This window comes from Vipera ursinii, assembly GCF_947247035.1.
Source record: "Vipera ursinii genome assembly, chromosome: 1".
In the NCBI taxonomy this organism is placed as follows: domain Eukaryota; kingdom Metazoa; phylum Chordata; class Lepidosauria; order Squamata; family Viperidae; genus Vipera; species Vipera ursinii.
In genome coordinates, this window is record NC_139512.1 from 14,114,478 (window position 1) to 14,132,323 (window position 17,846).

The 17,846-nt window shown below is 40.9% G+C and overlaps 1 protein-coding gene across 1 annotated transcript in view; it reads left to right on the plus strand.

Moving 5' to 3' along the window:
- Positions 1-798: 798 nt before the first annotated feature.
- Positions 799-17,846, plus strand: part of LOC310641111 (galectin-6-like) — a 34,382-nt gene continuing 17,334 nt past the window's right edge. Inside the window, exons 1-9 of the mRNA XM_083363876.1 lie at positions 799-805; positions 5,848-5,919; positions 6,439-6,477; positions 7,516-7,551; positions 9,873-9,908; positions 12,808-12,846; positions 13,368-13,436; positions 15,446-15,472; positions 17,475-17,563. Coding sequence (XP_083220002.1) covers positions 803-805; positions 5,848-5,919; positions 6,439-6,477; positions 7,516-7,551; positions 9,873-9,908; positions 12,808-12,846; positions 13,368-13,436; positions 15,446-15,472; positions 17,475-17,563 — 410 coding nt within the window. The 5' untranslated portion in view covers positions 799-802. The remainder of the gene's footprint in view (positions 806-5,847; positions 5,920-6,438; positions 6,478-7,515; positions 7,552-9,872; positions 9,909-12,807; positions 12,847-13,367; positions 13,437-15,445; positions 15,473-17,474; positions 17,564-17,846) is intronic.

Genomic DNA, 17,846 nt, shown 5'->3' on the forward strand with positions numbered 1-17,846 from the left:
CACAGTTATTACCATTGAGCCAAGTACCACCTATTTTATACCTATTGTTGTTGTTGTTAGTTGTGAAGTCATGTCCGACCCATCACGACCCCATGGACAATGTTCCTCCAGGCCTTCCTGTCCTTTACCATCTTCTGGAGTCCATTTAGGCTCACGCCTACTGCTTCAGTGACTATTTTATATCTATGTGTGTGGTTTTTTCTCACCATTGAATTTCATTTGAATAGAATATGAAATAGAATAGAATAGAATAGAATAGAATAGAATAGAATAGAATAGAATAGAATAGAATAGAATAGAATAGAATAGAATAGAATAGAATAGAATAGAATAGAATAGAATAATATCTTTAATAATAATAAATTTGTTAGATAGGGCCCAGCGTTCAAGTCTGTCAAGATCTTTCTGTATCTTGAGCCTATCTTTTATTTGAGACAGAAATTCAATGCAAGTATTATTCCACTAGATTCTCTGTGCAGGTTTTGGTTGTGTGATAGTGAATTAATATTGAAAAGAGAATGAAACAAACTGTTTTAAGGGGGCAATTCATTCAAGTGTGCCTTTGTTTGCCCGATCATGGTTTGTTCTGATAAGAAATATGTGTGTCTCCTCTGTAGAATAATATTAAAAAAATGGTATGAATGGCATGGATATTTCTTTATTTCAAAAATTTATATAGCTGCCAATGTTATGCATCAGAAATGAGATTGGAGAAATCAAATATGAGGTCATGTTGAAACAAAAGTTATACTTATTTTCCTTGCAGGATTGTATAGACAGCACGTGTAAAACGAAAGATTTCATGGTAAGTGCCTGTTTGCTCATCCTCTGATTTTCCCTTGTGAAATATCCTTCTTGCATGCAATGAACTCCCCCTTTTGCGATTCCACTCCTACCCCCCAGCAACCATCTCTATTGTCCCCAGAGCATCAGGAAAGAAGGCAAGGCTAAAATCTTGGGCCAGCTTCAGGCGCTGGTTTACCTCTTAAAATACACCCACCACTTGCATTGCTGTGAAGCAGGGTGCTCTAAAGCAGGGGTGTCAATTTCATTGAGGGCCACATCAGCATTGTGGTTGCCCTCAGGAGGCCAGGTGGGTGTGGCCTGGGTGGGTGCAGCCTACTGGGTGGGCGCAGCTGGAGTGCGTATGGCCTAATGGGTGGGCATGGCCAGCTCTACATCATTGGCATCAAGGGCGCCTATGGGGGCCTGGGAAGGAGGGGGACAGATCTGAGGGTCTCTGGCAGAAGGAGGGTCTCTGGACCAGGGCCAAGGCAGTGGGGACCGTTCCCTCACTGTTTCCAGGATGGCTTCGGGGGCCACATGAAACCACTTTGCGGGCCGGATCTGGCCCCCGGGCCTTGTGTTTGACATGTCTGCTCTAAAGTAAGGAAGGGTTAATGGGATTACCCATTATTGTTATTTGTGTTCTTATTCATAGTACTATTGCTTAAAGTGCAGATAGTCCTTGGATTATGAGAATAATTGGAAAACTGTTGCTAAGCAACACAGTCATAAAGCATGTCACGTGGTCATGTCACTTAGCGACAGCAATTCCAGCAATTCTGGCTGTGGTTCTTGGGTAAAGACAGGTCATTAAGGAAGGACCTCATGTGACTGTGACTTCTGATTTCCTACCAGTTTCCCCAATGACTTTGCTTATGGGAAGTCAGCAGGGAATATTGGAAATCATAATCCTGTGGCTGCAGGGATGCTGTGAGGGCCAGAATTCTGAGGAGTCATTGTAATGGCACTCAATAGTCACTTAGTAAACAGTTATAAGGGACGTGGTGGCTCAGTGGGTTAGGACGCTGAGCTTGTCGATCAGATGGTCGGCAGTTTGGCAGGTCGAATCCCGAGTGCCGTGTAGCAGAGTGAGTGCCTGTTACTCATCCCAGCTTCTGCCAACCTAGCAGTTCAAAAGCACGTAAAAATGCTGCAAGTAGAAAAATAGGGACCTCTACGGTGGGAAGGTAACAGCGTTCCGTGCGCCTTTGGCATCTAGTCATGCCGGCCACGTGACCACGGAGACGTCCTCGGACAAGCGCTGGCTCTTCGGCTTTGAAACGGAGATGAGCACCGGCCCCTAGAGTCGGAAACGACTAGCACGCACGTGCGGGGGAACCTTTACCTTTACCTTAAACAGTTATAACATGAGGACTACCTCGAATCTTTATTAAATTATGCAGATTTAATGAATTTTTCAGGCTCAGTGAACAATCTGAAACTTCATGAAGGGGTTGATGAACTGAAAGGTTTGGGGACTCCTGGTATAAAGAGTACAAAAGGAAGAGCCATGAGTTTTCCTGCAAGGAAGGTGGGGGTGGGGACAAGCAAGGATGTAGGTATGATGGTGTCATCCTGCAGCTGTTGTGAGTGGTGTCGTGAGAAAGTAATTTCAGCTTCTTTCTGAGAACATCATTTTTTGCATCACCACTATTTTTAGTCAACTCTGGTTGATTTGGTTTAACTCAGGCTTTAGTTGGTTTAGCTCTTTTTTTCACACCATGCTGTTTGCAGTGGTAATTTTGTTTGTGGGGATTGGCTGAAATTTTGACAGGGCAGGTGGATATTTATCTATGAGCACAGCCTCACACACTGGTGATATTGTCTATCAGGGTGTTGAAAAGTCTGCAAGGAAGCAACCAAGCTCAGAGGGCATCAAGGACTCCACCCAGGATCTTTAACCTAGAAACTATCTTGAAATCCATCATCTGAATAACACATCCCATAAATTAGGATAGACATACCAGGCCCTGAGACACCAACTTTCCCAGATACTCTGGAAGTCAGGCAGCAAATCATAATCATAGAGTTGGAAGTGACCTTGGAGGTCTTCTAGTCCAACCCACTGCTTAGGCAGGAAAACCTATATCATTTCAGACAAATGGTTGTCCTATCTCTTCTTAAATACTTCCAATGTTGGAGCATTCACAGCTTCTGGAGGCAGGTAGTTCCACTGATTAATTGTTCTAACTGTCAAGAAATTTCTCCTTTATTCTAGGCTGCTTCTCTTTTTGATTAGTTTCCATCCATTGCTTCTTGTCCTGCCTTCAAGTGCTTTGGAGAATAGCTTGACTCCCTCTTCTTTGGGGCAACCCCTGAGATATTGGAACACTGCTATCATGTCACCCCTCACCCTTCTCTTCATTAAACTACACATACCCAATTCCAGCAACCGTTCCTTATATGTTTTAGCCTTCAATCCCTTAATCATCTTTGTTGCTCTTCTCTGTACTCTTTCTAGAGTCTCAACATCTTTTGGTGACCAAAACTGGATGCAGTATTCCAAGTGTGGCCTTACCAAGGCATTGTAAAGTGGTATTAGTACTTCAGGTGATCTTGATTCTATCCCTCTGTTAATGCAGCCTAGCACTGTGTTGGCTTTTTTGGCAGCTGCAGCACACTGCTGGCTCGTATTGAAGTGATTGTCTACTAGGACTCCGAGATCCCTCTCACAGTTACTACTATCGAGCAAGGTACCACCTATACTATACCTGTGCATTTAGTTTTCCTTGCCTAAATGTAAAGCCTTACTTTTTTCACCATTGAATTTCATTTTGTTAGATGGCGCCCAATTTTCAAGTCTGTCAAGATCCTTCTCTAGGTCAGTGATTCAAGTTTAAGATGTGTGGACTTCAATTCCCAGAAATCTCCAACCAGCATGTGGCTAGGGAATTTGGGGAGTTGACATTCATATATCATGAAATTGTCAAAGTTGGGAAACACTTACTGAGTTATTATAAATTATAGCTGTCATAACCATATAACTCTGGCTCCTAACCCTATCCCCATTTTATTTTGTTATATGTATGGTTAAGACCCTTTGGAAACCATCCCAGGGGTAAATGTTTGGCATGCAAAGAGTCCCTGTAAATTTCCTTTTCTCTGCTTGTGGTTCTTCTCTCTGAAAAATGCCAAATAGTTTCATTTCAACTATGAGGTCTGAATTGCACTTAAATTGAAGACTGAATGGTAAAAAGAGGGTTTAATATTAGGTTGGGATATGGCTTTGGGAGAAATTCAGTTCTGGCCTTGCAAAGAGGGAAGGAGAAGAAAATGGTCATTCATTTATTTTATTTATTTATTTATTTATTTATTTATTTATTTATTTATTTATTTATTTATTTGTTTGTTCTTATATACCGCCCTTCTCCCGAGGGACTCGGGGCGGTGTACAGAGTAAGGTAGGTATACAGATTGAACAATAGTGAAAAACAATAGTAAAAACAACTGAGACCCCAAGAGCTATCAGGTCAGGCCGGACTGCTGGAACAGGTAAGTTTTTAAATCTCGCCGGAAGGTGCGGAGGTCGGGGGCCATCCGGATTTATTCATCTCTGTATAAGGGATGAGAAAGACAGTCAGACTAGCCCCAACATGACTTGTTGTCACTAAAAAGGAGTAATGAAGCTTTGGATGGGTTTTCAAGTTTCTGCTACTAAATCTGGCAACAATATAGTAGCATTCCTGGAATTCCTGCAATGGCTTCCCTTGACCTTGGTTGCCTCAAAGGATTGATGTGGCCTTATGTACGTTCTGTGATGATGTGAGGCCATTCACATCAATAAGGTAAGGCCACACCTGGAATACAGCATCCAGTTTTGGTCACCACAATGTAAAAAAGATGTTGAGACTCTGGAAAGAGTGCAGAGAAGAGCAACAAAGATGATTAGGGGGCTGGAGGCTAAAACATATAGGGAACGGTTGCTGGAATTGGGTATGTGTAGTTTAACGAAGAGAAGAGTGAGGGGTGACATGATAGCAGTGTTCCAATATCTCAGCGGCTACCACAAAGAAGAGGGAGTTAAGCTATTCTCCAAAGCACCTGAAAGCAGGACAAGAAGCAACGGATGGAAACTAGTCAAGGAGAGAAGCAACCTAGAACTAAGGAGAAACTTCCTGACAGTTAGAACACACTAACCAGTGGAACAACCTGCCTCCAGAAGTGGTGAATGCTCCAACACTGGAAATTTTTAAGAAGAGACTGGCCAGCCATTTGTCTGAAATGGTATAGGGTTTCCTGCCTGAGCAGGAGGTTGGACTAGATGACCTCCAAGGTCCCTTCCAACTTCTTCTTCTTCTTCTTCTTCTTCTTCTTCTTCTTCTTCTTCTTCTTCTTCTTCTTCTTCTTCTTCTTCTTCTTATTATTATTATTATTATTATTATTATTATTATTATTATTATTATTATTATTATATTTATTTATTTATTTATTTTATTTAGATTTATACACCGCCCTTTCCCGAAGGACTCAGGGCGGTTTACAGGGCATTTAAAAAACAGTCGATACAAACGTTAAAACAAATTTAAAAAGATTAAATAGAACCCTGAGAAAATTAAAACCCAGTTAAAATTACAATCAAAAATATTATTATTATTATTATTATTATTATTATTATTAATTTAATTTATATACCGCCCTTCTCCCTAGGGACTCAGGGCGGTGAACAGGGCAATACATAAAAAACTAGATACAAATATCTAGATAAAATATCTAGATAAAAATATTCTCAGCCTGGGCCCGAGAGCTCGAAGAGCCAGGTCTTCAGGTCCCGGCGGAAAGAACGGAGGGTGAGGGCAGTCCTAAGCTCCGCAGGCAGCTGGTTCCACAGGGCAGGTGCACCCACTGAGAAGGCCCTACCCCTGGGTGTTACCCACCGGCAATCTTTAACCGGCGGCACCCTGAGGAGACCCTCCCTGTGGTCTATAATATCCTCACCAGTTTATTTTAATGGAATGCAGTGGACCAGGCAAGGCCCATCTGGATATTTATGTTATGCACTGGTACAATGTAGTTATGAAAGAATCCATGAAAGCGAATAATGGTATTTGTCCTTTACTGTAGGATCTCGTACAGAAGATGGTCAGTATTTTTAAGAGAATATCCTATGGTGATCAACTGATATATAAAATGATAGTAAGTAGACACACACTTAAGCTTTCTCATTTCTTCTATGTCTTCTACGTTATCCTTCTTAAGTATAATTTGATCAGACCTCTTGAGCCTCACTCCCACCAAAGGATCTCCAGACAATTCAGGAAGACTTCCATTAGGAAGCTATAAGCTCTTGGGAACTTTTGAAAGAGAGCATCCTTTTGACAATTGAAAGAATCCAGCTTTACAGGCTTTCCCTGTGGCTCAGGGAAAAGGGCTTAAAAGAGAATGTCAGGAAACCTTTAGAATGGCTGCACAATAATGTGTCTTTTAAGGAAAAAAAATCACAAAACCATTTTGCTCACAGTAACAACAAGTCTCAGAATGCTATTAATTCATGAGTCTTTTAAGCTTTATCATTCCGTTTGTGCACAGTTCCTACCTGGAGAATGAAAGATATAGATGAAATTGATATTGAAGTATTGGAGTTATCTGTGATGATATAGTTATTGATAGTTACCTTATCAGAATGGAACTGATCCCCCTTCGTTTCCTTGGTAGAAGGCATTCGTCAGACAAGGCCTTCTGGATGAATTGGGGGTAGGTAGCTCTGATTTACCTTCTTCCATTTCTTTCTTTAATTTCTTCTTGCATCTGAATGAGCACCTTTACATTTTTTTTATTTCAAGCAGCTTAAAGCAACCAATTTACCCCCCCTTCGAGACAAAAAATAAAACCCACCAGCTTGATTGGACAGATGTTTCTCCTGGGACTGAGTGCTAAATAAAAAAAATGTTGATTTTTTTTATTAAAGAGTTTTACAAAAACAAAATTTTACAATATATCCCCAAATCCCCCCCACCCCAAACCCGCCCACTTCCCCCCCCACTTCCCAGAGCTAAATACAGGATTATAGTTATAATAATCATATTCTAAATAAAAATTATGCATAATATACAATTAACCAAATTCATAATGTGCTTTAACTCCCCTTTAACATAACTACAAACAAAGTACCAATAACAATATCCCACTAAAATCTACTCATAAGCTAAGTGGAACTTTTTAGTCCCATATTTGTTCTGAATATAATCTATCCATCTCCTCCAAACTGAAATATATCTTTCTTGTGAATGATCCTTCAAATAAGCAGAAATCTTAGACATTTCTGCAAGATTCGAAACTTTAAACACCCATTCTTCTATAGTAGGCAAACTATCCTTCTTCCAGTATTGTCCCACCAGTAACCGTGCTGCTGTTATCATATTCAACATCAAATTAGTTTCTTTAACATCACAATCTACAAAAAATGTTGATCTTTGACATGGATGTCCCTGTGAGGACTATTTCTCTGTACATATTGTAGTTGTGTGAATGTAGAAGCAGACTGAAAAGAGAAAGAGAAGAATAAAGGGCCTCAGGATGCTGTTAATCCATGTTTGTTATGTATGTAGGATCGTCAGTGTCTTTTTTTTGATCCCAGATCACTTCCTGCTGTAATAAGTAATGTATGTTTGCTATCTGAAGAATGAAGAAATTCATTTTTATGATATATGAAGTGGCAGAGATAGCATCTCTGGGGAAATCGTGTATGTTCTCGTGTGAGAATAGAGCTCATGTCCTTTGTTTCCATTGTAGAATAAACTGAGTGAGGAACATATGTTGGAAATAATTGTAAGTAGCCCTTTCACCATCTTCTCCCTTTGCTTGTGAAATATCTTTCTTGCGCGTGATCAAGCAACCTGTCATGCTTCCGACATCAGAGACGAATAAAGCAGAACTCCCAAGTCTTACAAATTCCTCAAAAGAACATGCTTATTAGTTACAAAGTATTGGCACAGTCAAAGGTGAAACCAAGTCCGGATACACAAGTAACAATTTCCCAATACAAAGCCAAACATCCCACCCAATTTACTATGCAAGCAACTACATTCCCAATATGATTATTTGGCAGGCTTTTGATGCAACACCCAGTCTCTAGGCAGCCAATGACCTTGGTTCCCATGGGACCAAAGATTTTTATGACTAACTAAGCACCTGAGCAACCCCCCTCCCTCCGTTCTATTTGGCAACTGAGAATGAGAAGAAATCATGATTGCAGCCATGCTCATTTGTAGAGTTGACACAGCCCTTTTCAGATTCCACCCCACACTCACAAAAATTTAGGAGTTATATAAAAAGCACTGAGATATACCCAAGTTATATATTTAGGAGGACAGTTACCTTATTTTATGATGAAAGCCACTGATTCTTAAAAAGACACTGCACACTTCCACCCATCCTCAAAATTCGTCAGGTGGGTGGTGGTGTGTTGAGTACTTAAATAAGGGTTTTAGGAGTCAGGATGACCTAAATCTTTTTTGAACCTATTTCTGACCAGAAAATACTCTGAATCTGAACTGATGTTCTTGTAGCAGCTGGAAGAAGAAATGAGATGTGATTGTAAGATTTCAATAGCACATTTGCACTTAGAGGAGGGAGAGGCAAAGGATGTAGAACATTGGGGAGGCTACACAAAGCAGAATAAAAAGCCAGCATTCTACTATAAGGATGTTTTATGTATATAGATATAGAGAAAATACTTGTAGCTTGTAGGTTTTAGATTTTGGCAGTGCTTTGCTCTCCAAGCTTGTTTCAATATAGTTTCTGAACATTTCATTGCCAAACTAGCTAACATCAGCAGCAGGATTTTCTTGTCCTATTCTCCTTAGCTTATAAATGTGTTGTGTGCCCATAAGGTCAGTTGGTCATGCGATTGGTTGTTCGTATGGAGCTATATTTGAATCCTGAGCAGCTGATTGGTTCTCTTGTTGATTAGTCATTCAAATGGTCTGGTTTCTTACATATTCATATGCTGGATCTAGATCAATATGCTTGTTCATTGTTCCTTTGGTAGAATACCAGGCCTTGATAAATTCATGTGTATGGTGGGTGTCGGCATGCCCGATGATTTTTATTCCTTCCCAATCGAAGTGGTGTTGTTTATTATCAATATGGTTTGAGATCAGGGATTTTTGGTCATGCTGTTTAACTGCTAGTTGATGCTCATGAATCCGTGTTTTCAATTGCCTTCCCACATAGAATTGGTCACCATTGTTGCAAATGATTTTGTATATTATGTTGTTGTTGTCTTCCTTCTGTATTTTGTCTTTGATCGATATTGATCTAGATCCAGCATATGAATATGTAAGAAACCAGACCATTTGAACTGCCAAGAGAACCAATCAGCTGCTCAGAGTTTAAATATAGCTCCTAACAAACAAACAACCACACAACCAACTGACCACACTGGTGCACAAGGCATTTGTAATCTAAGGAGAATAGGACAAGAAAAACCTGCTCTATGATGTTAGCTAGTTTGGTAATGAAACATTCAGAAATTATATTGAAACAAGCTTGGGAGAGCAAACCACTGCCATTATTTTTCACATTTCTCAGTACATATTTTTTATTTATTTTATTTTTTTATTTTAATCCCATTTATATCCCGCCCTTCTCCGAAGACTCAGGGCGGCTTACAATCTAAGAAGCACAAATCAATGTGCTTAGCAATAGCCTTCATTCTATGTATATGCCTGCTTATTAGGGCTTTCGCCTCCCCCCCAGCTTAATTGCCCCCAACAATCTGGGTCCTCATTTTACCTACCTCGGAAGGATGGAAGGCTGAGTCAACCTTGAGCCTGGTGGGACTCGAACCTGCACTAATTGCAGGCAGCTGGTGTTACTTAAGGAGGCATTAGCCCACTGCTCCACCAAGGCTACATTTTGATTCTGCAGATGTTGAAAAGAGAAAGAAAAAGAAGACACTGAACACTGTTAATTCAAATTTGGTTTTTTTAAACTAAGCACTCCATGTTGTGATAAGAAATATATGTTTCCTAGGTGGAGGGAAGCAGCATGTAAATGATATCTAAGATGGTAGTGGTGGCAGGGATAGAGAGGTTCTGCATGTCTTCAGGTCAGAATGGAATTTGATGTACTTCTTTCCCTTGTAGAATGCTTTGAAAACAGAGGAAATTGTTAAATTAATGGTAAGTAGCTTTTTGTTTATCATCTGCCTTTTTCCTGAGCGATATTGAGATGTTGAGATAGATGCTGAGACTCTACAAAGAGTACAGAGAAGAGCAACAAAGATGATTGGGGGACTGGAGGCTGAAACATAGGGAACGGTTGCTGGAATTGGGTATGTCTAGTCTGATTAACAGAAGGACGAGGAGGGACATGATAGCAGTATTCCAATATCTCAGGGGCTGCCACAAAGAAGAGGGAGTCAAGCTATTCTCCAAAGCGCCTGAAGGCAAGACAAGAAGCAACAGACAGAAAGTAGATGTAAAAAAGATGTCGAGACTCTAGAAAGAGTACAGAGAAGAGCAACAAAGATGATTGGGGGACTGGAGGCTAAAACATATAAGGAACGGTTGCTGGAATTGGTTATGTCTAGTTTAATGAAGAGAAGGATGAACGGTGAAGCTTGGATGAGAGCTGAAGAAGCTTCTTGGATGAGAAGCGAAATGTCTTCAAAGAAAAACAAGAAAGTCCAGTTGCCTCGTGGAAAAGCATCTTTGAGATGAATGGAAGGTATACAAAATTAGCCTGCTTAACATTGCAGAAGAACTATGCAGAAGAAAGAAAAGTGGAAAAAGGTAGAATGGGACCAAACACTGAATGGTAATATGAAGAGGTTAAAGAAGAAGTAAAATTGGGAGGGGGAAAAACTATTTTTAAGGTATGCTTTTTTCTTCTCATTGCCTTTATATATTAAATAGAAAAGTGATCAAATAGTCTGCAATTCCACAATATGGTAAATTAAAATACACTAAGGTTAAAACGAGGAACGCGGTGGCTCAGTGGGTTAGGACGCTGAGCTTGTCGATCAGAAGGTCGGCAGTTTGGTGGGTTGAATCCCGAGTGCCGCATAGCAGAGTGAGCGCCTGTTACTCATCCCAGCTTCTGCCAACCTAGCAGTTCGAAAGCAGGTAAAAATGCAAGTAGAAAAATAGGGACCACTATGGTGGGAAGGTAACAGCGTTCTGTGCGCCTTTGGCATCTAGTCATGCCGGCCACATGACCGCAGAGACATCCTTGGACAAGCGCTGGCTCTTTGGCTTTGAAACGGAGATGAGCACCGGCCCCTAGAGTCGGAAACGACTAGCACACATGTGCGGGGGAACCTTTACCTTTAAGGTTAAAACTATCCAAGTTTAGAAAGTGGCCAACCCAATTTTATGACATTTTTTGTGGTGGCCTTTAAGCAAACTCTGGTGGTTGTTAATGGGGTCTGTGGGATGCTGCAAACAGTCATAAATTTGAGTTGGTTACCAATTTCCTGACATATGGGGTTCTTATTGCAAGGGGAATCACCCATTATAATTCTTGAACCAGGTCATAAGTACCTGCATGGAGGTCTGTCATAACTTCCGATGGTTGCTAAGTGACCAGTTGTAAGTGGAGGGCTACAAATATGGAATGAAGAGATTTAATGCTAGTTCCCAAACAGCTTGAGCCCCAACTGCCCAATCTATTAACCCATCTTTTTTTTTGTCAGCAAGCATATTATTTTTTGAAACAGAAATTGAATACATGCATTACTCCACTGAATTCTCCAGGCAGATTTTGGTTGTGTGAAACTGGTAGAATATTGAAAAGAGAATGAAACGAAGTGTTTCAGTTCATCCAGGGGTACCTTTTCCATCCTATCTGTCCCACTTCTGATAAGAAATGCGCATATCTGCTCTGTAGAATGAAGTGTTTCACATATATGATATCAAAGATTGTAGTGATGGCACAGTTGGAGAAATCACGTGTGCTATCTTTTTTTTATTAAAGAGTTTTACAGAAACAAGATTTTACAATATATCCCCAAATCCCCCCCAGCCCAAACCACCCCACTTCCCCCCCCACTTCCCAGAGCTAAATACAGGATTATAGTTATAATAATAATATTCTAAATAAGAATTATCCATAATATACAATTAACCAAATTCATAATGTGCTTTAACTCCCCTTTAACATAGATACATACAAAGTACTAACACTAAGATAACAATATCCTTCTAAAATCTACCCATAAGCTAAATGGAACTTTTTAGTCCTATATTTATTCTGAATATAATCTATCCATCTCCTCCAAACTGAAATATATCTTTCCTGTTAATGATCTTTCAAATAAGCAGAAATCTTAGACATTTCTGCAAGATTCGAAACTTTAAACACCCATTCTTCTATAGTAGGCAAACTATCTTTCTTCCAATATTGTCCCACCAGTAACCGTGCTGCTGTTATCATATTCAACATCAAGTTAGTTTCTTTAACATCACAATCTACAACAATACCCAATAGAAACAATTGCAGAGAAAACTTTATCTTCCTCTTAAAAATCTTTTGAATGTTCCACCAAATTTTAATCCAAAAAAACTTTTATATTTCTACAAGTCCACCACATATGAAAATAGGTGGCTTCTAAACTACCACATCTCCAACATTTAGACTGCAAGTTAGGATACATATTAGACAACTTCTTGGGATCCAAATGCCATCTATAAAACATTTTATAAAAATTTTCTCTTAAGCTTTGAGCCTGAGTAAATTTAACATTTCTGACCCAAATTACCTCCCAAGTATCCAATGGAATTGGTTCCTGAATATTTTGTGCCCACTTTATCATACAATCATTAACTAATTCCGTTTCCGAGTCCAATTCAATTAAAACATTATATATCCTCTTTATATGTGCACAATTTAAGTCTCTAATTTGTTTTACTAAATTTTGATCTGTAATTGTGATGCCAACCTTTTGATCTAACTTCCACCTAGCTTTCAATTGGGTATATTGAAACCAAGAGTAACTTATTTTTTCTTGTCTTAACTCATCTAATGATTTAAGTTGCTATCTTTTCAGAATGAAAGTAACACCTTTTGTTTGTGTTATAGGATATGGATAAAGATCAAAATAATATTCCTGACTTAATGGTAAGTAGATTTTGTTCACATTCGGTGCTTTGTTTGAATAATATTCTTCTTGCATGCAATAAACCATCCCTTTTGTTATTCCACACCTCCTAAAAGCATCTTCAGAGAACCACAGAACAGAAACAGAGCAGGCAGGGCCAAAGCATTGCACCTGTTTCGACTCTCCCTTTTAAAACAGCTTCAAATACCTACTATACTCCTTAAAACAACACTGACTCCAAACTGGAGTGATGGTCCCTCTGGGGACTGAGTAGCAAACAGAGAAAGCTGTATTTTTGGAATTGTGCCCAAGGGACACTTTTGGGATGGGGAGGGTTTCTCCAAAGTTACTTTTCTCTGCTTGTACTTTTTCCTCTCTGCAAAATGGTAAATTGTTGGCTCAAATGGTCTTTCTGTCGGATGCAATTTTGCTAGTAAGAGTTCTTTCTTCATTTCCCTTCCCAGATTAATTTTATCTGAACATGTTTGGAAACCCAGTTTGACTTTGTTCTTCTTGGAAAAAAAATTCTTCTTCCTTGTAGTTAATCAGAAAAAAGATAACAGCTATTAGCAAGAAAGCTGAGGTTGGCGAAGATCTGTCTAAACTGACAGTAAGTAGATAAGCACTTAACTTGTCTCATTTCTTCTATGTTTTCCATGTTATCCTTCTTAGATGTGACCACAATAGCTCTTTTGAGACTCAGTCCCCCCACTCCCCCAAGGATTAACAGACATTTCAGGAAGAATTCCACCAAGAAATTAAAAACTCTTGGGAATATTTAAAGGAGAGCATCTTTATGAGTCTTGGACTGCAAGGCTTTCAAGCCAGTTAGTCCTAGAGGAGATCAATCCTGACTGCTCTTTAGAAGGCCAGATCCTAAAGTTGAAACTCAAATACTTTGGCCACCTAATGAGAAGGAAGGACTCACTGGAGAAGAGCCTAATGCTGGGAAAGATTGAGGGCAAGAGAAGAAGGGGACCACAGAGAATGAGGTGCTGGATGGAGTCACTGAAGCAGTAGGCATGAGCCTAAATGGACTCCAGAAGATGGTAGAGGACAGGAAGGCCTGGAGGAACATTGTCCATAGGGTCGCAATGGGTCAGACACGACTTCACAACTAGCAACAACAACAGTCATTATGAATACTGTTAAAATTTAGGAATTCTAAATTCATAGGTCTTCCCTGTGGCTTAGAGCAGGGGTCCCAACCCCGAGTCTGCAGACTGTGGATTGCCAAGAACTGGTCCACACCAGCAAGCAAAACCCCATTTGTACACACACAGGATGCAGGCAGTGTGCAAAACCACACACACCCCAGTCCATGAAAAAAAACCACTCTCCATGGAACCGGTCCATGGCGTTCAAAGAAAAGTTTGGGGGCTGCTGACTTAGAAGAAAATGTCATGGTTCCAACAGACAGAGATGAATAAAGCAGAAGTCCGAGATTTGAGAATTCCTCAAAGAACGTGTCTCTTACCTTAAGATGTGTGGTCATCTCTTAAAGGAATGGATTAACTAAAGAAATATGCATGTAGCAGAGCTGGGGTGAGAATGGGGTCAGCTGAGAGGTTTTGCGGGAGCCCTGCTGATCCAGCAGAGAAATGAGGAGTTCCGGCCAGTGGCGTAGCGTGGGTTGTCAGCACCCGGGGCAAGGCAACCGGAAGCGGAAATAGAGGGGCGGGCGGGCGGTGACGTCACGGCACTGCTGAAAAGACGCGCCCCGCAGCGGCGTAGACTTTCCAAGAAGAGTCGCGCGCATGCGGGATGCTTCCAGGTCCCTCTCGAGGGCGGCTGGGCGGGGCTCCGACCTGCAAGAGCCGCTGCATTCAAGCTCGCACGTGAGCCCCGCTAAATAAAGCCACGCATGCGCACGAAGCTAGGCCGGCCAGCGGGTCCGTCTTCGCTCGGCCAAACCTGCCAGGGCGCCTGCGGGGCGCTTGCGGTTGGCCTGAGCCTGGGCGGAGAGTTGGCCGCTTCTATTTATTTTATTCAGTTTATGTGGCCGCCCATCTCACCTGCCGGACTCATTTCGCTTTGCAAGAAAGAGCAGCTCGAGAGCGGAGCCAAGCCGACTCTGTGCAGCCCTTGGGGCTCCCTGAGCAGCTCAGTGCGAGCGCGCCCCCCAAATGTTGCGCCCGGTGCGGCCGGCCCCCCCTGCACCCCCCACGCTACGCCACTGGTTCCGGCAGCTGCTGTGGGTCTGGCGGTGGCGCGTGGCTCTGAGGAGGGAAGAAAAGGGAGGAGGAAGTTGATGGGAAAGAAGAGAGAAAGAGACTGGAAGGTGGCATTTGGCTGGACGTCAGGCAGAGCCAGCTGAGCAAAGAGAGAGAGAGAGTATTGGGCCTTAAGACATATCTTTTCCAACAGGCTGACCTGGACTGATGATAATGGGGTTTTTAATTATGATTCTAAATGTTATTATTGGTTTTAGTGGGACTTTGACACAAATTGATTCTTTTTTTAAAAAAAATATTTGTATTTATTTGTATTTTATTGTTGTTAACCGCCCTGAGTCCTTCGGGAGATAGGGCGGCATACAAGTCTCATTATAAATAAATAAATAAATAAATACATAAATAAATAAATAATCATAAAGGTATCTTTTTGCTTCCACTTTAGAATGGAAATGATGAAAAGGGGAAAAAGGTAAGTAGCCGTTGTTTAATTTTGGAAGTTCTTTTCTTTCACACTCTTCTTCCATCTGAACCCCTCTTATCTTCCTTATCTGCCTTGGTGGAGCAGTGGGCTAATGCCTCCTTAAGTAACACCAGCTGCCTGCAATTAGTGCAGGTTCGAGTCCCACCAGGCTCAAGGTTGACTCAGCCTTCCATCCTTCCCAGGTAGGTAAAATGAGGACCCAGATTGTTGGGGGCAATAAGCTGACTTTGTAATAATGCCGCTTGGGGTGTGTGTGAAAGCCCTAATAAGCAGGCATAGACATAGAATGAAGGCTACTGCTAAGCTTGTAAGCCGCCCTGAGTCTTCGGAGAAGGGCGGGATATAAATGGGATTAAAAAAAATAAAAATAAAAAATAAAAAAACTTGAAGCATCTCCAGAGCATCATCACAATAGGAAGGGAGAGAGCAGCCTGAATGCTAACAGAAAGAACTAAAATATTTGGCCAGTTTTTACATTTTTCCCCAATATCTGACCCCTCAAAAATAGATCCAGCAGCCATATTGGGGTCAAGGTTCCCCCTGGGGACTGAGCAACAAATGGGGTGGATTTATATCTCGCAAATGAAGGCAAAGAAGGAATTTAATGAAGGATTTAGATCTCTACTATGGGAAAAATGGCAAGGCATTTAACGTGCATGAGGGTGTCTGCTAAGCTGCGGTGAATTGTGTCCGCAAGGAACTAATTTCATAATTTATGTGATACTGTCACGTGCGTGTCACTGTTTTTTTAGTTATTTGGTTTGAACGTGAAAGGAATGAGACCATGTTAACAGCACATTTCTATCTGGGGAAGGACAGATTAATATGAAATTTGGAATCAACTCCCCCTTGAGCTTCGGATGGCCCTGGACCTCCGGTCCTTTCGCCGCGACCTCAAAACGTTCCTTTTCTATCAGGCTGACCTGGATTGATGATGGGTTTTTAAAAGTTTTAATTTTTAACTGTGTAATTAATATTTGGGGCTGTTATTTAATTTTTTTCTTAACTTTTGTACTGTTGTTTTTTTATTGCTGTTAGCCGCCCTGAGTCCTCTGGGAGATAGGGCGGCATATAAGTCCCATAATAAATAAATAAATAAATAAATAAATAAATAAATAAATAAATAAATAAATAAATAAATAAATAAATAAATAAATAAATAAATAAATAATAAAATATAAAATTGAAGATGGCAGCAATCACAGAATTATAATTAGTGATGGTTATCATATCAGAATAGAACTAATTCTATTTCAGGTGTGAAAGATCAGGGTCACATGTAAAAAAAATCAGTTAAACTGATTTAAATTCATGCCTACGCACAGGAATATTCTCAGCCAACAGTCCCCACCTGCTTGGGGTTAGATAAAGTTCAACAGAATTTAAAAGGGTTTGGACTTAGTCTGCTTATGGCTACATAGCAATTCTGGGCTGATTCCTCTTTTAACTCCATTCCCAGATTCTGCCACTCAGAATAACAGAATCATAGAGTTGGAACAGACACTTTTCAGGTCACTTTCTTGGGTGGGGCTCAATCCCCTCTTAACTCACCATTGCCTTGGCAGTGGCTCTTCTGTAATGTTCCAGGACTCCAGCGTTCACCCCTGAGCTACATGTATATTTTCTTCTTGGGATAATAAGTTGGTATCTGCTGTAGAAGAAGAAGATCTGAAGTCATTTCTTAAACTATTTATATTGTCTTTCTATTGTTCTCTGGCTGACTCCTGCAAGTCTGGCTCAATCCACTGAACATCCATGAAGCAGAATGAGTCCGTGGTGGCAGTTCTGCTGCTTCTTCCACACCTTCCTTCCCCTGCCATGTTGGAGTGGATTAATCCTTAGCAAAGGCCCTCTCTAGAGGTCTTTGTTTGACCCTGAAGCTCTATGAAAAGGCTGATACAAGGCATGAGTTTCAGTTGGCTGGTTTGAAAGCCAAAGTTGTGTTTTGCAGTAAAGTCATTTCTTTGATTGATCGTTTTCTGTCTTCCAGACTCTCCCTTATCATCATTCTGTCCCTGGTGGACTCCATACTGGGATGTCTATATATGTGCAAGGCACAGTGCCCAAACGTGTCAAAAGGTAACATTCTTTTTGGGGCTCACAGGAAGAGCAAGGTGTTTCCTTAGCCAGAATAAAAGTAATAAGATTATCATGTTGTTAGGGGCAGTTTATACAACCCAAATTCTCTACCAAGATTAAAGCCTTTCTTAAATTCTTCAGATAGTTCCACTTCCTGCTTCTTCCAACAACTAAGTCATGAGGACTAGAGACTTGGCTCTTCTCTTCAAGCAAAAATCTAGTACTCTACAGATGGTAGCTTCAACACAAAGCAAAAGGGTGGCGGCGGAGGTGTGGGGGAAAG